Source organism: Perognathus longimembris, chromosome 7 (assembly GCF_023159225.1).
Source record: "Perognathus longimembris pacificus isolate PPM17 chromosome 7, ASM2315922v1, whole genome shotgun sequence".
Lineage (NCBI taxonomy): Eukaryota > Metazoa > Chordata > Mammalia > Rodentia > Heteromyidae > Perognathus > Perognathus longimembris.
Window position 1 is genome coordinate 55,325,203 of NC_063167.1, and position 27,047 is coordinate 55,352,249.

General features: G+C 37.0%; 1 protein-coding gene across 6 annotated transcripts in view; it reads right to left on the reverse strand.

Annotated features, from left to right (window-relative positions):
- Window positions 1-27,047, reverse strand: part of Zzz3 (zinc finger ZZ-type containing 3) — a 79,143-nt gene that overhangs the window by 14,515 nt on the left and 37,581 nt on the right. For 4 of the 6 annotated variants that reach the window (XM_048351618.1, XM_048351619.1, XM_048351620.1 and 1 more), the window contains 4 exons: window positions 24,869-26,424; window positions 3,120-3,258; window positions 609-756; window positions 407-522 (listed from right to left, as the gene is read on the reverse strand). In XM_048351618.1, coding sequence (XP_048207575.1) covers window positions 407-522; window positions 609-756; window positions 3,120-3,258; window positions 24,869-26,373 — 1,908 coding nt within the window. In that variant the 5' untranslated portion in view covers window positions 26,374-26,424. The remainder of the gene's footprint in view (window positions 1-406; window positions 523-608; window positions 757-3,119; window positions 3,259-24,868; window positions 26,425-27,047) is intronic. The other 2 variants (XM_048351622.1, XM_048351623.1) reach the window with 2 other exon arrangements.

The window sequence follows — 27,047 nt, forward strand, 5'->3', positions numbered from 1 at the left end:
GACTTTAACATAAATAATATAGTGAATTGACTATAAAATCAAACTTTCTCTTTACTTGATAGTGAATGTTCCTATTATCTTAATGGTTGCAAATGAAGAGTTCACAGTGAATGACTGTCTTAATTTATATAATTTTATTATTATTATTAAGGCATTGTACAGAGGAGTTATCATTTCATAAGCCAGGTAATGAGTACCTTTCCTTTTTTGGACAATGTCACTCATTCCTTTGCTTTTCCCCTGGTTCCCCACCCCCATTCTTGCCTAGAGTTACACAGTTCATTTTCCACAAGGTGCATACTAAATAACATGTCTGTTTTAACAATAAGAACACAAACCTGCAAAATGCTAAAACATTTTTTTTTTAATCTCAAATTTTACTACTCCAGTACTTCATACTACTTACCTGAGGACGACTGTTTGAGGCTTCTGGACCATCACTCAAAGGCAACATAGAGTATGAAATGGACTCTCCATCCTTCTTAGGATCTAAAGGACTTTTTGGTCTAGCAGGTAAACCTACTGAAAACAGAACAATGTATGGAATTATTAGAGCAAGACAGAAACAGATATTTTTCAGGTTAAAATCTCATCCTGTGACTTCTTACCTTTATCAAAAACTAACTTAGCTCTTCTAGTATGTCTTTTACGATTTTTAAATTCTCTTTCAAAGTTCCCAAGGCTATTGGTATATTGGTCCCATACAATCTCAGGCAACTGAACAACTCTCTGTGGATATGGAAGCCCTATATCAGCCTGGAGAAAAAGAAAACAAAACAAGAAGAACAAAGTCGGAGTCTGAATTTAATTCAAGAATCCTCTATACTCAACTTTTCAGATGGCACCAAATGCAAAAGATTACCAAATGAGCATTTCTACTCACTAACAGAATCGAATAAAGTTAATTAAGATAATATAATCCAAACATTAAGTGCTAAAGAGGATAACAGGTAATGGAAAGTTAAATTTGGAAAATATATTTATAGATTTCTATACTATATTAACATACTTTGTATTGACTGCAAAAGAAAGACAGGCTGAATTGATTTTAAATTTACCGCATGTTTATGACTTACTTTAAGTAAAACTATTAGCCTTCACCAGTTAAAAATGTATGACTTACTCTACAACTGGGCTTCAACTTCAGCCCAATTACATCTCAAGAATCAAACTTCTAAATTAAATCCAGTACAAAAATTTCTAGGGAATGAAAGATTTTCATGTCTATTAAGATAACCAGATTTAATTCTGTTCATCTTTGCAAAACAGTTAAGATAGTCAATATGATTTATCTCAGTTTAATTAAAATTAAAAAGAAATTAAGTTCAAGATTAAGCCTAAGACATTTAAGCTTGACTGTATACAAATATAGAAAATATGCCTAGCTATACAAGAGATTAAGGCTAATACAGTTCTTATTAATAGACTATTTAAAAGTTACAAATTGCCGTAACAAATTGCAATGGCTTTGTATAAAGGAAGTTGCTTAATAAGGCAAAAATCAATGATATACTTTCTAGAGGGCCCTATTTTAACAGAGAAGGTAGACTATGGCTCTTTAAAAACTTTTAACAAGCCACTATATGAATCCAATTATCGACATTTAAACTTTTCTGAAAGCATGAAAAAAAATTACCAAGTACATTTCTTGTACCAAGTACAAGAAATCAAAATAATAACTTAATGTCTAACTGATATGTAATTAATACTCAGGTGATTAACTCATAAAAGATACTAAAGTCATATAAATTTTCTTTTAAAGTTACTAAGTTCTTTCTCATAGTTTAATTTTATTCTTTCCACACAATACTGACAATACACCTCAAACTCCACTTTTATACACACACGCACACACACAATGATCATAAATTTGTTTTACTTTTAAATAGTTATTAAACATGGGATTTTTTTTAAAGAAGAAAAGTGTTTTTTGTTTTTTTTACATGAAATCAAACTGTATCAATGAGCTCTTCCTATCATGAAACACTGAAACCACTGGTCTACTCTGCACTTCAAAAAATGTTCTTCTAAGGAAAACACAAAGTTTTGAGTAGTTTCCACACTAACAAAAGGCACTTCAAACTAAATAAAAGTTATATATTCTTTTCACAGACCTGGTTATAACCTTAAAAAAAGACATTCAATGTGTGTATGAGTGTGTGGGTGAGTGCATGCTGGCACTGGGGCTTAAAATTCAGGGCATAGGTGCTACTGTCCCTTAATTTTTTCACTCAAAGTTGCCACTCTTACCACTTGAGCCACAGCTGCACTTCCAGCTTTTTGCTAGCTAACTGGACATAATCAGTCTTTTGGATTCGTCTGCACAGGCTGGCTTTGAATTGTGGTCCTCAGATCTCAGCCTCCTGAGTAGCTAGGATTATCAGTGTGAACCACTAGTACTTTAAAGAGATCTTTCACCTTCTTTTGTTCTCCCAGTTAAGGTACAAAAGTAACCCCCCAAAAAAGTATAAATCCTGATACACTTTGCTTTTATTTTTGGCTCTATTAATCCCAATGTCCATCCTGAAAGCAGAAAAGAGAAAATGCTCTTTGACAGAAATGGAAAATGGCAAAGGACTAGGACAAAAAGTAGTTCCTATCCCAATAGCGAAAGCTTGTAGCTGCATATTGGCACAAACCTGTGCTTCCAGCTGCTTGAAGGTGGCAACAATAAGACTGAGGTTTTGAAGCTAGCTTGGGCAAAAAAAGCAAAAACCAAGCAGAGTCCCAGCCTATGATTAAGAGCTATTAGGGAGGCAGAGGTAGGAGGATCATGGCGCAAAGCCAGACTGGGCAGTTAGCATAAGACTAAATCACATTCTGAAAAACAACCTAAAAGAAAAAGAACTAGGACGGTGGCTCAAGTGGTGTAGCACTCGCCTAGCAAGTCAGAAGTACTGAGTTCAATCCCCATCCCACTTCCAAAAGCAGCTGTAGTTGTTCTCATTTTAGTAAATATCAATATTAGGAAGTAGTCTGATTGTACAAGGGGAAAAATTAAATATTTTTAAAAGCAACATATATTCATGAAAACAATAAACCAACTTCTCCTACATTATTATCAAAATTAATCTGAGTAAATCTTAAAAAAACAACAACCACACAACAACCATGTGTACCTTCTTCTGGAGCTTTTCCACAAATCCAATGGGATTTTTTAGTGCTTCTCTCTGATGCTTGCCTAAACTTTCCAGGTCCTGGACTGCTTGAGAACGCTGAGCCTCAAGTACAGCAATTGTCTGTAGCAGTCTCTGATAACTACAGAGACAAAAAAAAATCTCACTAAAACTTTTTCATAACAACAATAAATAAAAATTGAGTTCAAGCCATGATCTATTATTAAGTCACACAGTCTTTTAAAGTTACCTGAAAGGGTTTAGTAAAACATATTACTGGGAATAAATGAGGTCGTCCTGAGTTACGAAGTACCTAGTCAGAAAATATCAGTTAGAGAAAGCAAAGCCTTCTTCCACATCATAAGTTTTTAACTTTTGAACCTTGAACAAGTCTAGAAAAAAAATTGATTTTCCAGCAATCAAAGTTATTAAGAACTGCTAAATTAAAAAAATTAAAATCCTAAAATTTCATAGTAGGAAGGATCACCAAACCCAGCTCCTTGGGTGTATTGTTGGAATAAAGGATTTTAGGCATATATGCCTCAGTGCCAGAGATCAATGTCACATAATTCAGAAGGGACCTCAAGGTTTTCATTTGCTCTATTATACCTCTCTATTTCAGAGATTTACTTTTCTAAGAAGAAATCTCACCATAGTTTCTCTCAGCTCTTAAGATAAAAGATAAATGTTCAGTTCTTAAGTACTGATCACTTACTGAAAAGAAAAGCCACAGGTATTTTTCACTTCCCTGCCTATAAGGGTTCACAGCAAAGGTAACATAGTTTCACTTACACAAATCTATTACTGGTCATTACCTAGAACTATCATTACAAGGCATACATACTTTCTTTCATTCTCATTCATATTCTGTCTCGCAGTTTCAATTGTCACCCTCTGTAATGTCTAGTTTCACATATTAATACATGTGTAATAAGCCCCAAAAGCATGACTGTTCAAACATATTTTGCAAGACTTAAGAAAAAATCACTATATTTTCACTTTAATAAACAATATTTAAATACTTAAAATATTAGCAGAGCACAGCTTCTCTATATGGTTTCAAATAGCCCTATTTTGTTACCTACTCTATACTATGTACTCTAGAGTGTCAAACACCTTTCTTTTATTCACCTTTTTGCCTAGCCAATGTGTAGTAATTTTCCAGTATATGGATGCTTAATAAGTATTTATGAATGAATAAATAAGTCAACTAATGTTTTGTACAACCCAATGATACTGAATCTTTGAAGTTCACCAAAGAAGCCAACAGACCAGCAAAATACCAGAAGTGAAACAATACAGCTTTTGAAAGTCAAAGCCATGGGGTAGCTTTTCAACATGTTCTCTGTAAGAACACTTAATCATTCTCCCGCCTAGTGTATCTTATTCTTGTTCTCAAGCCTTGGTTATAAGAATGAGGGGGACACAGTAAAGGCATTTCTAAGAGGGAAGCTTATACTATCTACTTTAAAAAAGGAAAAAGAAAAGTCAGGACTCTTCTTTAAAGTCCCTCTTTCAGCAGAGCTGTGATCCTATCTACTCAGGAGGCTGATATCTAAGGATCACAGTTTGAAACCAGCCTGGACAAAAAAGACCAAGAGCATTTTATCTCCACTTAAATACCAAAAATAAAGAGGGAGGGAGGGAGGGAGGGAGGGAGGGAGGGAGGGAGGGAGGGAGGGAGGGAGGGAGGGAGGGAGGGAGGGAGGGAGGGAGGAAGGAAGGAAGGAAGGAAGGAAGGAAGGAAGGAAGGAAGGAAGGAAGGAAGGAAGGAAGGAAGGAAGGAAGGAAAAGGCCAGAAGTGGTGCTGTGGCTTAAAGTGGTAGAGTGCTAACCTTGAACAAAAATAGCTCAAGGACAGCACCCAGGCCGACTAGAAAAAAAATTATGAAAATGGCTCTATTATCAAATGCATCCCACAGAGTTAATGTAATACCTGTAGAAATTCCAGTGACATCACAAAAATAGAAAAAAATGATCCTAAAATTCATATACTGCCCAGCATAAACTGCCCAGAATAGCCAAAGCATTCCTTAGGGGGGAAAAGTAATGTACCACAATACCTGACTTCACATGATATAAGATACTACAGAGCCATAGTAGGAAAAACAACTTGGAATCAGCACAAAACCAAATAGAGAATACTAAGAAACAAACCCACCAGCTATAACCAGGCAATTTTTGACAAAGATGCCAAAAGCATGCATTGGCAAAGAGACAGTTTCTTTAACAAATGGTTCTGGGAAAAATGGATAGCCACATATTGATCAAAAAAGCAGATCTCTATTACCCTGTACAAAAATCAAGCAAAAATAGATCAAAGACATTCACCTACGGTTCATGCCTGTAATCCTAGCTACTCATGAGACTGAGATGGACAGGAAGTCCTTGAAACTCTGATCTTTAACCTCCAAAAGCCAGAAGCACAACTGTAGCTCAAATAGTAGAGTGCTAGCTAACTAACCCTGAGCACAAAAACTAAGGGACAGTGTGGGTGCTTGTTCTCTCTCTCTCTCTCTCTCTCTCTCTCTCTCTCACACACACACACACACACACACACACCTAAGACCTTAACATATTACCTTAAACTCTGAAACTACTAGGGAAAAACACTTCAAAACATAGGCATAAGCAATGATCTTTAAGTAGGACTCCGATAGCACAAGAAATATAAGCAAGGACTAATATGATTGCATAAAACTAAAAAGGTTTTGTGTTTTGTTTTGTTGTTTGGGGTTTTTTTTTGTTTTTTTTTTTGCCAGTCCTGGGGCTTGAACTCAGGGCCTAAGCACTGTCCCTGGCTTCTTTGTGCTCAAGGCTAGCACTCTACCACTTGAGCCATAGCACCACTTCTGGTCTTTTCTGTTTACATGGTGCTGAGGAATCGAACCCAGGATTTCATGCATACTAGGCAAGCACTCTTACGCTAAACCACATTCCCAGCCCCTAAAAAAAGCTTTGAATAGTAAAGTAACAATCACCAAAGTGAAGAGGTAAGACTACAGAATGGGGTAATATTTTTGGTAACTATTCATCTGATAGGGAATTAATATACAAAATGTATAAAGAAATCAAAATATTAACACTAAAAGAACCAATTCAATCAATAAACAGGCAAATAGGAAGCACATACTTGCACAAGAAACAGAGCTGACTACATTGCTAGTGCACAAAAATATCTCCAATAAGCAATGGTTTCTAGCAAGGTGAGAACAATGGGAGATTCTCAGGACCCACCTTTCACAGTCTTTGGAATCCGTTTGGTAAGAATAAACATGAACATGTCCTGGACTAAAGTCAGCAATGTGGACACTGCACAACTTTACTACTCAGTCACTACTAGCTTGTAAAATTTGTCTTCATAGTTGTGACTTGCACACTACCCCCAATGACTTCTTTGGCTCAAAATAATCTCAAAATAATCTGAAATGTTACTCTTAGAAAAAGGAAATGGAAATTTATTTCTGATATTAGAGTACAGATAATCATCCTTATTAATGGTTAGTTATCATGTCTAGTGTACAATAAAAACCAAAATGAGCTGTCAAAGAATGGGCAAATGAAGAGATAAGTTGTCAAAAGATGAACAAGTATCACTGCAGTATTTGTTCACCCTTTGTCCTACCCTTTCTGTGCTTCTCCTTACCCTGTCAAAAACAGATAAACTTACGAACAAGACAAAAGGTAATGAAAACAAAACAGCAACAAAGAAAACCTTTAAAAACCTCTTTCTGGGCTGGGGATATGGCCTAGTGGCAAGAGTGCTTGCCTCCTATACATGAAGCCCTGGGTTCAATTCCCCAGCACCACATATACAGTAAACGGCCAGAAGTGGCGCTGTGGCTCAAGTGGCAGAGTGCTAGCCTTGAGCAAAAAAAAAAAGAAGCCAGGGACAGTGCTCAGGCCCTGAGTCCAAGCCCCAGGACTGCCCACCCAAAAAAATAAAATAAAATAAAAAATAAATGGGGGGGGGAGGGCTGGGAATATGGCCTAGTGGTAAAGTCTTGTCTGCTATACATGAAGCCCTGGGGTCGATTCCTCAGTACCACATACATAGAAAAAGCAGGAAGTGGTGCTATGCCTCAAGTGGCAGAGTGCTAGCCTTGAGCGAAAAGAAGCCAGGGACAGTGCTCAGACCCTGAGTTCATGGCCCAGGACTGGCCAAAAAAAAAAAAAAAAAAAAGAAATGGACTCAATCACCTGAGTTACACAACTGTAACCCCTCTGTACATCACCTTTAAAATAACAATTTACAATTTTAAGTGCTTTAAAATTAGTTCTAAAATTAATTTTAGAGTATTAGGAGTATAAACACTTTACAGGTTTTACTTTTATAGTAAAATGATTGTACCCTTTGGAAAAAATTAAAAATTGAACTTCCATATGATTCACCTAAAAGTTGGGAATCAGAGATTAGTAACAGTTGAGGCCCTGGGAAATCAATCTGTGTACTAAGCTGACATTTTGAATGGCTATGCCCTAGGAATAAAATTAAATAGTAAATAAACAGCTCTTCCAGAGTATACTAGTACATCTTAGGGTGACATTAACTAGGATGCATATAACCAACACCAGATGTTCAACACAACAAGAAGCTCTTGAAAGGGGCTGGGGATATGGCCTAGTGGCAAGAGTGCCTGCCTCGGATACACGAGGCCCTAGGTTCGATTCCCCAGCACCACATATACAGAAAATGGCCAGAAGTGGTGCTGTGGCTCAAGCGGCAGAGTGCTAGCCTTGAGCCGAAGAAGCCAGGGACAGTGCTCAGGCCCTGAGTCCAAGGCCCAGGACTGGCAAAAAAAAAAAAAAAAAGAAGCTCTTGAAAATATACAGTAAAAGTCACATGTTCACAGCAGCCTTACAATGACTCCAAACCCAAGAACATCAAATGCTTATCTAATTGGAGTATTAGACTACGGTCCAGGTTACACAATAGATTACATCGATTATACAACAACTCGGTAAAAGTACAAGTATTGCATATCAACACAGGTAAATACCACAACCACAATGTATGACAAAGTATAATACGTGGAGCAGGGCTCAGAAGCACCCAAACCTAAATGTTTTTGCTTAGAGATACACACATGGGTGGCTAAACTTTTTTTTTTTTTTTTTTTTTTTTGGCCAGTCCTAGGCCGTGAACTCAGGGCCTCGGGGCCTGAGCACTGTCCCTGGCTTCTTTTTGCTCAAGGCTAGCACTCTGCCACTTGAGCCACAGCGCCACTTCTGGCCATTTTCTGTATATGTGGTGCTGAGGAATCGAACCCAGGGCCTCATGTATACAAGGCAAGCACTCTTGCCACTAGGCCATATTCCCAGCCCCGTGGCTAAGCATTTTTAAATAACAGAAAATAATTCTCTCAAAAGACAGTAGCTAGCTCTGGAAAGAAAAAAAGGGTGAACTGAGGAACTATTCAAGGACAATTTCTAGAATACTATCAATATTTTATTTTTAGAGTGATTAAACAATTATAGGCTGTTTGATTCTATAATTACCTTATAACCATATATAATCCATTCATAAAATATTGCAATTTTCTTGAAAAATAAAATATATTTTCTAGGAAAATTATCAAAGGCCATTTCTACTCTTTTAAAATATTAAAATTCATAATAAGAGTTTTGGACAAGTACCAGCTCTACCAGCACTAAATATGGAACTTTTTTCAAGTCATTACACCTTGGACCTCTACTTCTACAACTTTAAATTGACAGGTAATTGTCTTCTAAGTAAGACATTCTAGGATTAAAAAACATTTGTTCTACTTTGATCAGTCATTACAGTGCACTGTTCACAACTTATAGACTCAATTTACATTGTGTACAAAAATAATTTTGTCTCTTTTCTTCATCTGGAATCATTAACTGAAACAGGTTTATCAGCTCATCCCATAATTAAACCCTTGCCAAGTAACAGTTATTTTTTTTTTGCCAATCCTGGGGCCTGGGCACTGTCCCTGGCTTCTTTTTACACAAGGCTAGCATTCTAACTCTTGAGCCACAGTGCCACTTCTGGCCTTTTCTGTTTATGTGGTACTGAGGAATTGAACCCAGGGCTTCATGCATGCTAGGAAGCACTGTACCACTAAGCCACATTCCCAGCCCACAAAATATATTTTTAAAAACATAAAGGAGGAAGTGGCACTGTGGCTCAAGTGATAGAGCACTAACCTTGAGCTGAAGAGCTCAGGGACCAGGGCCAGAATTCAAGCCCCACGACAGAAAAGGAAAAAAAAAAAAACAAGAAAAAAAAAAACATAAAAGAGGTCTTTCTAACAAGATGGTACTGAAGGCGAGGAAGGAGGTTCCTGTCCCTTCAAAGTCCAAATGAAAACAAAGGCTCTGAAAGCCAAGAAGGCAGTACTGATAGGAATCCACAGCCATGTCACCCCAAGACACTGAGGGAGGCTCCAGGGGCAGCCTAAATGCCATCAAAAGAGTGCCACAGGGCAACTCAGGCCTGGACCAATATGCCACCATGAAGTTCTCTGTGACCATTAATTCTGCAATGAATACAGAAGACACTGTATCCACAATGCAAATTTGGGGCAACAGGCTGTGAAACTCTATGACATGGATATGGCCAAGCTCAACATTCTGATCAAGAGAAGACAGGTTTGACTTGCTTCTCAGTGTAAGGCTTTGAATGTTGCCAAATGATCCCATAAAACTGAGATGGTCTAATCTGAGTCCAGCTGGCTACTTCCAAACAAAAATGAAAAGATCTTAGGAGTTTCTACTTCACAGTATCTACTGGGGGGGCATTATTAGCTTTTATCTCACAGATTTACTGTTAAAACTGCCAGGAATGTTGGCTGTTCCTTAGGATGCTTTCTGAAAGTAAGAACTTTTAGATATACCTGTCCTTCTAGGTTCTAACAAGATACTTGATTATACAATGTAATCCCTAATTCTATTTCTTCAGCACTGTCATATAGGTAGTATATTTCATGAAATATAGAAAGTGTTCATAAAGATGAAAATAAAACAAAAATACAAAAGAAAATATGAACAGAACAGCAATAAAAATGGTTGACTTTTTAGTGATTAAAATGTATTCAGGGGCTGGGGATATAGCCTAGTGGCAAGAGTGCCTGCCTCTGATACACGAGGCCCTAGGTTCGATTCCCCAGCACCACATATATACAGAAAATGGCCAGAAGCGGCGCTGTGGCTCAAGTGGCAGAGTGCTAGCCTTGAGCGGGAAGAAGCCAGGGACAGTGCTCAGGCCCTGAGTCCAAGGCCCAGGACTGGCCAAAAAAAAAAAAAAATGTATTCAGAACAATGGCCCAATGCATCATGAGAGTTCCTTCAGTATGCAATAAGAACATATAGTCTCCATCCATTTCAACATTTAAGACTTAGATGCACATATACAAAGGCAAATTTAACAAATTCATGGGTGGCATGCAGCTGAGAAGATTCAAAACAAACAAACAAAAATCAGATCAGAGCACTCAGGAGGGTGAGCTGGGAAGATCATGAGTTCAAGGCCAGCCTGGATTAACCTTGAAAAGGATATGCATGTACACTTTTTTCTATCTGTAATAATGGAAAAATAAGAAAACTTATAAAACTAGATAATTCTTAAGACTTTTCCAGAATTATGAATAATATATTTTTAATCTACATATATAAAATGTCATGGTAATGAATCAACATTTTTTAGATGAAACCATCACATGAAAAGCAAACATGAGACAAGTGGAGTCCAGTGACTTAATAAAAACTGAACAGTAAAAAAATAAATAAAAATAAATAAAAAAATAAAAACTGAACAGTGCTTTTGTAAAGGATATGAAATGATTGACAGCAATGAGAAGAGTCCCAGTGACTGGGGGATGTGGTAGGGTGCCTAGCTGTCAGCATTGTTATTCAATATGAGGTCTCTTTCTACAGACAGCTTGGTGACAAATGAACCATAAGGCTCCTATTTCTGTTTATAACAACAGTAAACATGGCACCAGAATTCCATTTATTATCTTAAAAAAAACTTCCTTATTTTTTTAGTGAGTCAATCAATGGTATATGTGCAGCAATGCCTGTGACTAAATGTCTTCCTATTCATTACAGGGAAGTCTTGATGTTCACAATTTCCGCCATTGAAAAAAGTCTTAGGTCTAAAAGCCCTCTGTTGGTCCTATATAGCAATAATAATATCCCGTAAGGCTTGCTATGTATCTGGCTATGTTAGAGCTGTGTTTCAAGGAACTCAGTATCACAGAAGTGAGACTGACAAGATGGGACTGATAAGGACTTGACTCACCATGAGGAACTCAGTTGGAATTACTTGTTTTCACATACTTCTTAATTTCAGAAATTTCAACAAATATCTTCCATCTCACTCCTTGTTTGCACAGTAGGTGAACTGACACTGATTTTTTTTTTTTTTCTGGAGACCAATCATGTGAGCAAGACACTGGAAGTTCAACTGTCATGTACATTACCGATGTTGACAAGCCTAACTGCAGGACACAAGGGAAGCAATACTAACTGGGGTAAAGCTGGCATTTTCAAGATTTAAAAAAGTTTAAATGTTCTGACACTAATCTAAAACCCTAGTTTCTGAGGGCTTTGGTTTGTAATAGCCAAATGTGAGACCAGGCATATACAAGAGCAAGGATGGAAGATTTTACTTGAATAAAATTGAGAGCAGCTCATTATGTTCTGCCATTTCTCAGATCAACTGAAAACAAAAAAGCAAACATGACAAATTTTGAAAAATATGTGGAATTTCAACAGTAAAGGTAAAAAAAAAAAGTTAAGATATCAGGCAGAACAATGTGAAAACAATGCTGGTCAAGTGAAATACGTTGAGAAAATAGTACATAGAAAATATACCTTGGAGGGAAGCTGATACCACAAAATTAAAATTTTTAAATCACTAGTACAGAGTTATACATGGGATCAAGAAATATGGATTTTAATAGCATTCTAACTATCCATTGTCAGTATCAGAGCAATGAAAACTTAGGCCCTCAATTTCCTCTTCTACAGAGAGTCTCCAAACACTTTTTCCAATACCAGAAAACCTAGAGGGTCTATGGAGTTACAAAACAAACAAACAAAAAACCAAAACACTACCACCAAACAATGACAACAACAACAAAAAGACTCCACAGATTGTTCTGAAGCACTTGTGGATAAAGAAGTAGTATTCCACCAGGCACTGATAGCTCACACCTGCAATCCTAGCTGCTCAAGTGGCTGGGATCTGAGGATTGCTTGTTGGAAGCCAGTTGGGACAGGAAAATCTGTGAGACTTTAATATTCAATTAAACACAAACACACACACACACACTAAGGGACAATGCTCAGGCCACATTAAGTCCAGTACCAGCACACATGTACACACACACTCTCTCTCTCCCTCTCTCTCTCTCACATACACACACACATACACACACATACACAAAAGTAACACTCAAATGCAATGGGGAACAATCACAAATTTTGAACAATGAAGGACAAGTAAACATTGGCATTTGCATGGCTAATATGGTTACAATGTATAAATGAGCTTGAGAAATAAAGAACAAAAATTACATAAAGACATGTAGCTGATATACGAGTACATTCAAAACATCGTATTAATATGGATGTTGTTAGCCAGCTACTAGGGTTCTGAAAAGCAGAAAGGTTAAAGGAAGTTATGGTTGGCAAGAGGGCATACTAAATCTCTCTCCAAGAAATGAGAGCCTATTAGACAGGAAAGAGAGATCTATTTTAAGTTTATCCAAACTCAAAAACTCTCACTGAGTAGATGTACCAGGGAGGAATCTAAAGACTTAACAGGTAAAGATTCTCTGTGGTATGAATGACTCATAAGTGAGTTCCCTACAACTAAACAGATTCAAAGAGATATTGAATGACCACAATCAAAGGATGTTATATAGGTTTTATATTAACAAAGATGAATATATTTCCAGCAGTTATTCCAGGACAGTTTCTAAGGACTAGGAAACATTTAAATATCACATTTCCATTGGTTCACCAATGGCTAACGCTTATAATTCTAGCTACTAAGGAGGCTAATATCTGACTATCACAGTTCAAAGCCAGCCTGGACAGGAAAGTCCATGGGATCTCCAATTAAGCACCAAAAATGCCAGAAGTAGAGCTACAGTGCAAGTGCTAAAGAACTAGCCTTGAGCAAAAAAAGAGGAATGAACTCTAAAGAATATAAAAATTTAAAGTCGTGGAAGTTCAGGGGATTTCCCAAAAGAATCTGATTACAAATATATTAAACAACTATACCATTTTACTGAAGGAGTATGGGAGGGGGAGAAGATAACTCTGGAAATGACTGGCATCCATAAGATTGATAATTACACATAAACACTTGATTTGTAATTAATGTAACAGCTGAAATATAGGCTAATAATCCTCAGGCTGTCTATATATAATAAAAATAAATAAACAAATGTAATTAATGGCCAGATTTGACACTCCTAGAGTAGAAATTTATAAATTGGGATGAGCTCAGTGGTAATTGATTAATTGACTAGAGAGAGTTATCATATACACTCAAACGTAGATACAGATGATGCATGCAAAAATATTTGTAGACAGGTGTATATACATAAGTTCCTTGTTCTTATCAACAACAGCCCAGTAACAATGATTAATAAGCACCCAAATCTTGTTTTGACACCATTTCCCATTAAGGGGAATACAGTTCCATGAACAGGGAAATGATTCTAGAAATGGGGAAATACATAAAATGAGGGGGGAGAATTAGCAGTGCCAGAAAAGAAGGTGCTCAAACTATAAACTGCAACAATAAAACGTAAGCAACAACAATATAAACAATGACATCACCTCAAGATTGGGGAAAGGATGTCAAATAGACATATGAACCAAAGGAAAAGGGGCCATAAGGCACATCTTGAATGGTTTGAACAACAACAAAATAATATTGCATTATAACTCAAAAACATTTATGAGTCCTTACAGATATAAAAATCTTATTGATACTATGTCTTTGTTATGATGTGGTCAAACTGTCATTTTTATCTCTGGTCTTACTCCAAAAATCCTATAACCTAAACCTAATTATGGAAGACATCAAAAAACTGAAACAGAGAAGTAAATGTGATACCTGACTAGTGCCTATCAAAACAATCAGCTGATATAAAACCTATTCTGAGGTTGAGGTAGATCATTTAAACTTCTTAGAAATTTATCTTTAAAAATATGGTCTATTTTGGTGGCTAGCTTCCAAACACAGGGTCTCACTCTTACTAGATATACCTGTTTTACCATCCTGCCTGATAGCTTTTTTGCATTGATTATTTTCAAAGTAGGATCTTGCTTTGTACTGCATCCATAATACAACTAAAGCAAAAAATAAGCTATGGGGAATGACTCAGTGGTATTTGCCTAGCAAGTAAGAGGCCCTGAGTTAAAAACCAAAACAACAACAAAAAAACTAACAAAAAAAGAATTAATCTTATGAAATATAGTTTAGTGTTAGCTTTCACCACATGAAGAGAGTGATTAAAGGAAACTGGATCTGATAAATTATGGAATACCACTAGTTAAGCCTTCAAAATGTAAGGCCAAATTAATAAAGATACGAGGAAAATGGAACACAGACTTACAAAACCACTTCATATATTTGTAAATGACAGTTTAAAATTCTGCTCTATTGCCTATCAACAATATAAGATTTTTTTATACTAGATACCAATGGCATCACGCCTAAAATTCTATTTAGAAGGCGAAAAACTGTAAGATTGTAGTTCAATGCCAGCAGAGTCAGAGAAGTTCATGAGACCTCTTCTTAACCAAGAGCTGGTGCAGTAACACCCATCTATTATCCTAGGCTAAGTAAGATTGGGATCAGGGTTGTAAGCCAGCCTAGGCAGAAAAGTCAAAAGAATCTTCCTCACTGGTACACATACCTGACATCCAAGATATGATGGAAAGCCTAAAACAGGTGTGTGACCAGGGAGAAAGCAAGTCAATATTCCAAATTAACCAGCACACGCACACACACACACACACACACACACACACACACAACACCACTCAAAAAGAAAAAAAAAAAAAGCTACAAGCAAAGTATTTGCCCAGAAAGCATGCAGCTCTGAATTCAAACCCCAGTACAAGCAAAAAGGAAAAAAATGTAATAATATTTGTTACTATGGACTACAATAAAAATATTCTTACCAAACCCCAGGGGCTAGAGATGTAGCTCAGGGATAAAGAACTTGTCTATAATGCTCAAGGCCCTAATATTGTACAGGGCCAGGAAGGGAAAGGGAAAGACAGTCAGAGGGAGAGAGAGATAGAGAAAAAAGAAAAGAAAGGAGAAAGGGAGGAAAGGGAAAAATAGGAGAGAGGGCAGAGAGGGAGAAGGGAAAAGATGGAAAGGAAGAGAGGGAAGAGGGGGAAGGAAAGAAAGGGAGAACAGGGAGGAAGGCAGAAAGGTAGAGAGAAGTAGGGTGGGAAGAGAGAGGGAAAAGTTTCTTTCTAAAATACCGGGTATACTGGTATTAGAACCAGGAAATTGGAAGGGATACCAAAATCTAGAGACACAGGGTTAAAAAAAGACAAGCAACTACAAAAGCATTACTTACAAACTGTTTGGTGAAATTGAACTGAACAACTCATGGGGGTCAGGGGGAAGGGAAAGAGAGAGGGGGGAGGGGGGAATGAGGGACGAGGTAACAAACAGTACAAGAAATGTATCCAATGCCTAATGTATGAAACTGTAACCTCTGTAATTCAGTTTGATAATAAAAAAATATTAAAAAAACAAACACAAAAAACAAAGAAGTTATAGCAATTCTAAGCAAAGTGTTAAAGAATAAAGAAAAAATAGCATTTTCCAACTAAAAATAAATAAAAACTATAAAAAAGGGCTGGGAATGTGGCTTAGGGTAGAGTGCTTGCCGAGCATGCATGAAGTCTTAGGTCCGATTCCTCAGTACCACAAAAACAGAAAAAAATGGGAAGTGGTGCTGTGCCTCAAGTGGTAGAGCACTAGGCCTTAAACTGGAGAGCTCAGGGACAGCACCCAGGCCCAGATTTCAAACCCCATGTTCGACAAAACAAAACACTAAATTAAAAAGAACTTGAAACAAAAATATTCTCATTGAAAAACAATCATATTTCCCTTTTTAACTTGAATCATTAACAAACACCACTAATTTAATCTCAGTACCTAAAATTTGGATGAGTTCTAAAATTCTCTCCTAAACAGCAACAGTTTCCAATCCCAGCTCAATACTAGAATCACTTGGAGAGATTTAAGTAGAGATGATTGGGTCTTTACCAATTAATTAAGTCACATTTATCTGAGGCAGGGCTAAGCATTTATAAAAAATTTTAAACATCCAAAATGATTCTGGTGTGCAACCAAACTTGAGAACCATTATGTATACTAATCTAAAAAATGCATTCATTAGGAATTATGAGAAATGTCACTCACAGTTTAGAAAAATTAAAACATGACACTAAGAAGCAAAGGCAAGTATAATACATTTTTCGCCACTTTCCGAGTCCAATTTTTAAAAATCTCTACAAGAGTGAAATTATACCATAAATAGAAATAATATTTCTAGCAAGGTATATGAGCAGAGACAGGCAATTCAAGCTTGCCTCCTATGCTTTATATCCATTCACTGGCTCTGTTTACTTTTGAACATCAACAAGTTTGAGAGTTGCCAGACGCAAGATACTTTAATAAGCATTTGGTGGTAAGTGTCATTCTCTTTTTCATCTACATTATGTCTGATAAAGTAATCCAGCATTTAGAAGGCTGAGAGAGGAGGATCTGGAGTCTGAATGGAGCCTGAGCTACACACTGAGTTCCAGACCAGGTTGGGCTGATCACTATACTTGAAAAAAATAACAAAACAATGCTTGATATTTGACTTTAAATATTCATATGCACAAACCACCAGAAAGACCAGAAAACAAATTCTACTTAAAATGGCTTAGATTGAGTGTTAAAAACATATAATCTGGTAAAAGTTACCTAGCTAATTAAACACCAGTATATATTTACTAAAAAATGGAATTCTAATTACATAGGCCTGTTAAAATAATACAATGTACAATGTAGTAACTTTAGTTGATTATAATGAACTACTTTAAAATCCAAGTAAATTTTAAATATTGTGTTCTTAACCCCAAAGCAAGTATGTGACATAATAGTTTGACTTTGCTATTTCCCAGAGAACACATATTTCAAAACACCATGTTGTAAACTATAGATCCAATTTTATATGTTATAAAATTGAATTCTTAAAATACAAACCTTTAAAATAAAGGAAATGCCAAGAAAATCAGTACATACAGCATGCCTTTTATATAAATAAGATTTGATCTTTACTTTTATCAATTCTCTGGATTGTAATTAACACATTTGCCTTTGTGAATCATTACATCATTAGCTACTATGGCCTAGCTGACTTCATGGATCACAAGTCTTTGGCACTAAAACAAAACCATTGTAACAAAATACAGAATAATTCTTCCATCTCCAAAAATGTATTCATTAAGTGTTCTCTAAGAAAGATACAAAAGCAACTAAGAGGCAGGATTCTCTGGACTCAAGTCTGTTTTAAGTCTGTGCCTAGACAAGTAGACACCAAAAAATCAAAATAGTTCATTTCTAGCATTGCTATGCTGGTGTGGGGAAGAGAGCAAATCAAAGTTCTACAGGAACAATTGAATTAAACTTGCTTATTAGAATAAAATAAGACATCCAGCCAAAGACCTTTCTCCTGTTTCCTGAACTTCCTCATTACTTAGAACACTTCCTGACCCCAGGGAAACACAAACTGAAATAAGTTAAGAGGGGACTGTTAGACTAGATTAAGTACCCATTACAACTCTACAAAACTGGGATCTCTTTCAGTATAATCTGTAATATTTTGGGGGACAGGATTATTGGGTTCATACTTAGGGCCTCACTTGTAGGCAGAAACTATCTCTTGTGGCATTGTCCTAGCCCTTTTGCTTTTTATTTTTCAGAAAAGGTCCTGTTTATTGCCTGGGGCTGGTCCTTAGGCTTTAATCAACCTACCTTGCCTCCTCTGTCACTGAGATTACAGACATTTGCCACCATTCTAGATTTGTTCTCTGAGATACAAGTCACTCATTGTTGTTGTTTTTCTTTTTTGGGGGGGAGGAGTGTTTGCATAGAATGCCTTCAAATCAGTCATCTTATAGCTAGGATCACAGGCATGCGTGGCCACCCCACATAACTCTATCATACACTTTCATACCAAAAATTTCAGAGAGCCTTAACTTTGTCAGAATAACTCATAATACAAGAGAAACAGCTGAAGTTTTTCAGTGTTACTCTGAGGTATATAAATCACACAGTATCTCTATAGCAAAGTTTACAAAACTATCAATAGAAAATTATTCTTACACTCCTATGTCCACCTAATATCTTCCAGTAATTCACAATGACACAAGACTAATATGAAAGAGAAAAGAAATGTTCTAGTTACGTATGGTGGAGCACCTCTGTAATGCTAGTAATGGGAAGGCTGAGGCAGAAGGATCATGCCTTTGAGGTCAGCCTGGATCTCATACCAATCAAACCGGGGGCGGGGGGGGGGAGGAAGGAAGTAAAGTGGAGAGGAAGAAAGAAGAGGAGATGATGTATGAATTTGAGACAACTTTCTTAATTGAAAGTAGAGGACAAGAACCCAGATTCCACAGTGCAAGCAGGCTTGACATATAAGAAGGTCTTGAGTGAAAACATACAATATTAAAGAACTCAAAGAAATCAAGGCTTAACCTGGTTAAAATGTAATTCAAGATGCAGACAATGAAAAAGAATGTTTAAAAAAGGAAGCATATCCAGTAATTCAGAAGAGAGGACAGTGAACTAAATTTAAGTAAAAGGAAATCAGGCTTAATGATTAAGACTAGTGGAGAACTAGCTGAAGAACATTGTTTTTTCTAGACTGACAAATTAATATAAAGTTGGCAAAAAATATTAAAAGTTGGCACAGGTATGCAGGAATCAGCAGTAAGTCCATTTTCAAACATGTCCCATTAGGTACATGGTCTGAAGCTCAAGAATAATTTGAGCTTGGGGTATGCATTTGGAAACCCACCATGTATAGCTGGATATTTGAGCTACAGCTGTAAGAACCTCAGAGAAAGCATGGAAAGAAGGTAAGCAATAATTTAAACCTAAACAGTGCCCCAAGTGATAGGAAGGGGAAAGAAAGTAGATTCAAAATTATATATGTAAAAATGCATTAACTAGAATTATAGAAAGCAAATAGTCCCACCATTCTCATTATCAGTAGAAAGTTAAAAGGCATTTGCTGGGCATCAGTGACAACTAAAAATAGTAAATAGAGAGAGTAGGAATGGGCCTCAAAATGAGTCCAAGCACCTTGTATTTGAAAATAAGTTGAAAATAAACTTTAAATGATATCATTTTTAAAATAACTGTCATTTAATTATGCTCTGTGGCTTAAGAAACATTACTATCTGGACACTGGTGGCTCACACTTAAAATCCTAGCTACTTCGAAGGCCTAGATCTAAGATATTTGTTCCAAACCAGACTGGGCAGATAAAACAGCAGATCTCTTACCTCCAATAAAGCCAGCAAAAAGCTGGAAGTGGAAGTGTGGCTCAAATGGGACAGCATCAAATAAAAAGAGCTGAGCCAGAGTGCAAAGCCTTGAGTTTAGCTCTAGTTACCAGTCCCACAAACACATGCACTAACTACCTGGAAAGCTGAAGTATCTCTAGAGGATCAAGGTTTGAGGCTAGCCTAGGCTGAAAAGTTTATGAGACCCCACCCCCCATCTCAACCAACAGCTGAGTGTAGCAGTACATACATGTCATCCTAGCCATATGGGAGAGGCTGAAACTGAGAGGACTGCAGTTCCAAAATGGACTAGGCACAAAGGTCCACAAGAATCCATCTCAACTGAAGCTAAATGTGTGGCAAACAGTTGTCATCCAAGCTATGACATCAGTACAGATGTATACTAGGACAGGAAATGAAACTATCCCAAAAATACACTGGCTAGAAAAAGTCTACAAATTTGGTAGAAGTGCCTAGAAAGCATGAGGTCCTTAGCTCAACCCCAGCACTAATGAACAAAATACTTCAGAGAACAGTAGTTAGCAGAGGCTTGTAAACCTGAGATGCAAGGGGATAGAGAAAAGATGATTAATGGGCATAGGGATACAGTGGGCTAGAAGGTATAGAGAGCAGTGCAGCAATGAACATGGATATACAAGTGTCTACACTGTATCCTGACTTGTAATATTCTGGGTAGATGCCTGAAAGCGATATGGCTAGATTATAGAGAAGTTCCTTAAATTTTTTTTGAGATGTTTCCAAACTGCACAAAATGGCTACTAAAGACAATTTTTTATATTCCCAATACAAAGAAATTATTAAATCTAAAGGTGATCAACATACCCTGATCTGATCACCATACACACTGTAAATATGTACTGAATTATCATAATACATCCATAAAAATATACTATAATAGGTCAAAAAGGGAAATGGGCAAAGACAATTCAGCTTTGACTATAAGCTTTTCCTATATCACTTTGTAACCTCATTACCAATAAACTATTAGCTCAAACTTCTCTCTCAAACTAAATCTCTCCAAAATCTATCTACAGGGTTGGGAATGTGGCTTAGAAAAGGCTGGGAATAGCACTTTGGCTCAAGTGCTAGAGTGTTCGCCTTGAGCAAAAAGAAGCCAGGGACAGGGCTCAGGCAGTAGTCTAAGCCCCAGGACTGACCACCCCCCCCAAATTATATAACACACACACACACACACACACACACACATATATATATATCCAAGCCCCATGACTGGTCCCCACAAAATATATATATACATTACATATAAATGTATACTTATATTTATATTTTAAATATATTTATATAAAATATATATACAAAAACTATCTATTAACTGGAATTTTGCTCCAACCACAGAGAAATATGTAATCAATACAACTAAAGGCATTTCAAGTAAAAGTTACCTTCATACTTTAATTAAAACCCCTTCTGTTATAGCCAAATATGGTGGGCTCATACAAGTAATCCCAGCTACTCAGGAGGATGAACTCAGAAGGCTGAGATCAGGAGAATCATCATTCAAGCTCAGCCATAGCAAAAAGTGTACAAAACTCCTATCTCAACTATCTTCCTGCCTTAGCCTCCCTAAGAGCTAGGATTATTTATAAGTGTGAGCCAATACACTCAGCTTTAATAATCTATTTGGAAAATGAGCTATCAAGGGATTGCAGCTATGGCTAAATGGTAGAGCACCTACCTAGAAGGCACAGGTCCTGTGTTCAAACCCCAGTAATGCCACAAAAAAATAAAAAAATAAAATAAAAACACCTCTTTAAAGAGAGGAGACTGATGGAAAGGGTGAAACTGAACAAGATGCATTATACACATAAATTGATATGTATAGCCATTCGTCTCTGCGCTCTAAACAAAAAGCAAGGGAATAGGAACATGAAGAGAGGCAAGGGGACTTCATTGAAATTATACTAGTTATGATCAAATGACCTCCCTCAGTTTTCCTGAACCTATTTCTAACCAAGATACCAACTGTGATACTTCATCTCCATTTCACTTCTCCAATTTCAGTCCTTGAAAAAGAGAAAGGCCACCTGAGAATATACCTCAGTGGTACAGCACTTGCCAAGCATGCCGAAGGCCCTTGTTAATCTGCCGTTACCACCCACAACACAAAATAAACAATAAAATATCAAACAGTACCATTTTCAAAAACCTTGGAGTATGGAAGGAAAAAAAAGCAAGAATATGTGATTTCTTTTACCCAAAGTCACTCAATGATGCATTAATTTTAGTGCTGTCCCCTAAGAACGTTACTAGCATCCAAGTTTCAAAAGTGTGTATATATATATATATATATATATATATATACACTAAGCCCCATAAATTCATTTATTGTTCTCATCCATTGACTGCAGAATAACTATTGTCTTTTAAGTGTTATAGTCACTATTTGGTGTGGAGAGGAAGGAGGTGGTCTGGTACTGGTTTTTTTAAATCAGAGCCTTATACTCTCACTCAGCTTTCTTGCTCCTGGTTGGTGCCATGCCTCTAGTTCTGGCTTTTTGCCAGTTAACTGAAAATAAGAGCCTTGTGGAATTATCTGCATGGGGTGGCTTTGAATCTGGATCCTCAGATTTCAGCCTCTTAAGTAACTAGTTTTACAAGCATGAGCCATGGGCACCCAACTATAACCACTATCTTTTTAAGTAACTGTTTCATGGGAATATCATCTTTTACAATCATTGATATCTCGTATGGTATATTATTAGAAAAATATTTTCTATGACCAATAACAAACCAAGACCTAAGAGAGCATCTCTTTTATCAAAAATACAATGAAAAGCAAAGAATAAAACTAATAAAATATAATTTCATGAGACTGGAAATGTATTTCACATTGCTAACATGGTGCCAGACCCTCAGAACTCAGTTCAATCCCCAGCACCACTGTGAGAAGGGAGTGGGAGAGAGAAAAAAGCAGGGAAGGAAGGAGGAACAGGAAAGAAGAAAAAGAAAGGAGGGGGGAAATAACACAAATAAGAAAAAAAAATTTGTAAAAAATAACCCAGTTTTGTAAAAACTGGGTATGCTGATGCATACCTGTATACCTGTAGTTCCAGCCATTTGAGATGCTGTAGCAAGAAGATCATTTGGGCCTAACATATTAAGACAAGCCTGGGCAACACAGCAATACTCCATTTCCCCTTCCCTACCCCTCCTCCCAAACAAAATTCATTTATTGTGTTTTTGGTATTTCTCCAAGAAACATATCGGACTTCCTTGCACCTGCAGAAAAACAACTCTACTAGATATGAATGGTTATAATTCCACTTTTCTTTTGCTTGCTTTTCCCTTTTTGAGGCAAGGTCTCACACTATATAGCCCAGGCTGGGTTTCTCCTCAGTCTCTCAAGTACAGGTTAACAGCTATGTGCCACCATGCCCAGGCTCAGCTTCCTAATAATTAAAATTTCTCATTTATGCAATTATGTTTTTCTAAATCAAACTGTACTTCAAACACTTTCAACATCTAAGATTCCTCTAACATTTTTACAAAGTAAATTTATAAAATGGTCATATAAGACTGCTATTAAATCCAACTATTAAAACACTTTTTAAAATTAAGAAAAAATTTCACAAGCAGCCTATGCTAAAAAATAAAAAATAAAAGCTTATTACACCACTATATAAAAGAATCTGAGAACTAGGGGTTGGAGGTATGGCTCAGGTGGTAAAGCGCCAGCCAGTGAGCAAAAGTATTAAATACCAAGTTTGCTAGAGCAAAAAAGCCATGCAAGAGCAAAAGGTTCTGAGTTCAAGCTCCAGCACAAATATGAATAAAATAAATCTGAGTGATTTACTCTGCCTAGAAAAAAATCATTTCCTACAAATGAGATTTGACACTTTGATCTGTACACAGTTTGGTAACTCTCACAACAAAACACATTAGAAAGGTCCCTCAAATCAAAATCGTTTTACGTGGCCAATATAATCTGACTGTGAGAGTAATTTCCAATGCCTATTACAGGCTTGGCACTGTGGTACATTCCTGTAATCCTAGTTTCCTAGGATTGCAGTTTGAGGTCAGCCCAAGGAAACAATTAGTAAGGCCTCATCAGTAAAATGTGAAGGTGTACATCTGTTGTTCCAACCAGGCAGAAGGCATAGATAGAAGGATCATACTCCAGGCTGACATGGGCAAAAATGGAAGACACTATCCAAAATGATAACAACTAAAGCTAAAGGGCTAAAAGCGTGGCTCAAATGGTATGGCTCTAGCCTAGAGGGAGAAAAAAATTATCAATAACAAAGAAAAAAGCTAAGCAAGAGCTCTACACCCTGAGTTCAAGTCCCTGCACTGACCCCCCCCCCCCCACCAAAAAGACTGAATCAGGAAACATTGTGTCAAATATTCTATATAAATTGTAGATACTAACTCTTGCTAATAACTGTTAGTAGTAACTACTTAGTAACAACTACTCTAAAGAAAGTAAAAAGTGATATATAAATCAAACTTTAAATCAAAAAAATTTAAGGAAATTAAATGTAAATAACAAACTACGTTTTCAGCTTACCAGATTTCCCATACTCACGACACACAATCTGGAGAGCATAAAACTCTACAGCTACAAAATTAAACTACAAGATTAAAAAAGTTTAAAAAAGCAAAAATTATTACTTCCTCACGTTTATGCATCCTTTCTAATTGAGACATGAAATATGGGAACTAGAACAACTATTTTGTCATAGGAAAAAACAATGAACTAAAGTTTTTTCGTTTTCATTTTTAGACACTTCTTTTTTTTTTTCCTTTGTCTTGTGAGGGGCGGGGGACAGAGGAGGCTTCCTAGGGCTTCTTGAACTCAGGGCCTGGGCCCTGTCTCTGAGCTTTTTTGCTCAAGGCTAGTGCTCTGTCTCTTGAGCAACAGCACCACTTCTGCCTTTTTGTTGGTTAACTGGAGGTAAGAGTCTCATAGACTTTCCTGCCTGGTTGAACCAAAATCCTCAGATCTCAGCCTCATGAGTAGCTAGGATTACAGATGAGGTTTCTTTAGCTGGTTGAAAAATCATTATGTCAAATTCTAGCTAAACAATTTCAGCTACAGTAAAAAATAGTATGTAAAGACATTTATGGATACAGAAAATTTGGGGAATGGTAAACAAAGCAGAATTCATGGTTACCATAGTTACACATACTCTTTGTTGTGTTTCAGTGCCACATGATCTGATTCAAAGTAATAAACATCAGGATCATCATCTTCCTCTTCTGTAATGTGCTGAATGGCACTCTCTTTGGCAGATGGTAAGTGTCCAATATTGAGTCTTGCCTCTGAGGATGACTTACTTAGTCCTTCACTTCCATAGTTTGGAGAGTCACGACACACAACCTTTTCATTCTGAGAAATTTCACCGGGATTTGTGGTAGACTCATTTACATTATCACTAAGAGATGTATTTTTTTCACTGGGACTAAGATTATTCTCCTCAAATTGTCCATTTTCTCGGCAAGGAGAACTGTTCTTAGTGGGACTAGATCTGGAAGGGGCTGCCCTTCGTGGTGAAGTTCTCAAGGTATAGCGATGTTCTTGAGGTTCTGATAAAGACATTATTTGAGTGGAAACACAGTCTAGAACAGAAGATTGTTCTGGTTCTCCCGAGACCGGCATACTGTCAACAATTGCGTCCAGGACGTTACTGGTGTTTTCGTTACACTGCTCTTTGGAGGCACCGCTATCTCCCACCACATCTACTTCCTCCTCAGAATCCCTTAAAGATGACTGAATTTCAGAAACAGGGGCTGAAGCTGGCTCAGTAGACAGCTGATTAACATGTTCCACAGGTAGGCAGGCAGTTACTATTTTGTGGTCCTCCAACTTGACCTGCACTTCGGAATTTGTGCAAGGCACATTATGGTCTATATAACCGTCCTTCCTACTATCAAGGAACATTGAAGCTTGGGTTTCCAAATCCCCATTTCCAGCTACTGATTTTTCCTGCAACAAATAGGAACCGGTGCTATTTTGTTTAGTGTTCCCATCAGGCTGACAGTCATCACAGTTTATAACAGCTGGATCACTGTCATCAACACCATTGACAGCCAAATAGCCTGTGATTTCTTCAACTACTGCAGAATTAAGTTGCCCTTCCTCTCTGACATTCACCTTTTTAATTTCCCTTTTCTCACAATCATCCAGTATAAGACATCGACAAGCTCGTTTAGTCCCTTGAAACTCTGCATCATTGTCCACTACTGAACTCCTCTGTTCTATTGACTCCTTGTCTGATTTTATAGGTGAATCTTCTTCTGAACTGTTGGGTGCTTCAGATCTAAGACACCGCTTAATTCTTTTTAAAACTGGTGATACCGGTTCTGTTTGCCTTCTCTCACAATTTTCTATAGCCTGCCTTTCTATGTTATCCTTTTCAGAAGAAGAAAGTCCTCTTTTTCTAGGGCTTACCCATGATTCTCTAGTATTTTGCTGCTTTAAATCAGTGGTTCTTCCATTATTATTATTTCCTTTCTGAATCTGTATATGCTCTGGTCTCTTCTTTGGTGATCTTGATCGTACTTGAGAATGAGAAGAGATTTCTTCCGGATGAGCAATGCTACGATTCCTTAAAGTTCTACCACAAAAAGATTCATCCAAGCCGTTTAACCCCACTGTTGATCTTGTAACACGAGTAGATCGGGAAGCAGCCATACTATGGCAAGTCCCTATAATACGGTCATCATGATCCACTCATTGGGAAACCTTCAAAAATGTAAACAAAATAGTGAGAAAAGGTAATAGTTAATATATCTAAAACAAAAGTATGAAGCTATAATTTTTTAATCCAAGTATAGCCAATATTAACAAATTATGGGACAAAGGTACTTTTATTAACATTTCCAGAATAATACTAGTGACAACTAACAATAAATTATTCTATATGTTTAACATATATTATCAACTCACTCAAGTCTCAAATTCAGACAGGTACTACTCTCATCCCTATTTTACAAATGAGTCACAGACACTCCTTTAAACCTGCCTGAAGAATCTGCTTAAGGTCACCTAGCTAGAAAGTAGCATATCAGGGCTCCAGAAACCATGCTCTTGGCCTGCCTGTTCATCACCTTCTGTAGGTAGAAAGTATCTAGAGCTGATCTGACTTAAATAGGAAGTGTCATTCTGGTTAAAACAATAATGATGAATATACTTAGCAGCTACTCTACAAAAAACACTCTAATCTTCTCTAATGTTCTCTCAAACAGTCTCTATAGAATGGTGAACCCCTTTACTATTTAAATCATTCTTAATGAGTTTCAAGTCTTTCTCTCTCTCTCTCTCTCTCTCTCTCTCTCTCTCTCTCTCTCTCTCTCTCTCTCTCTCTC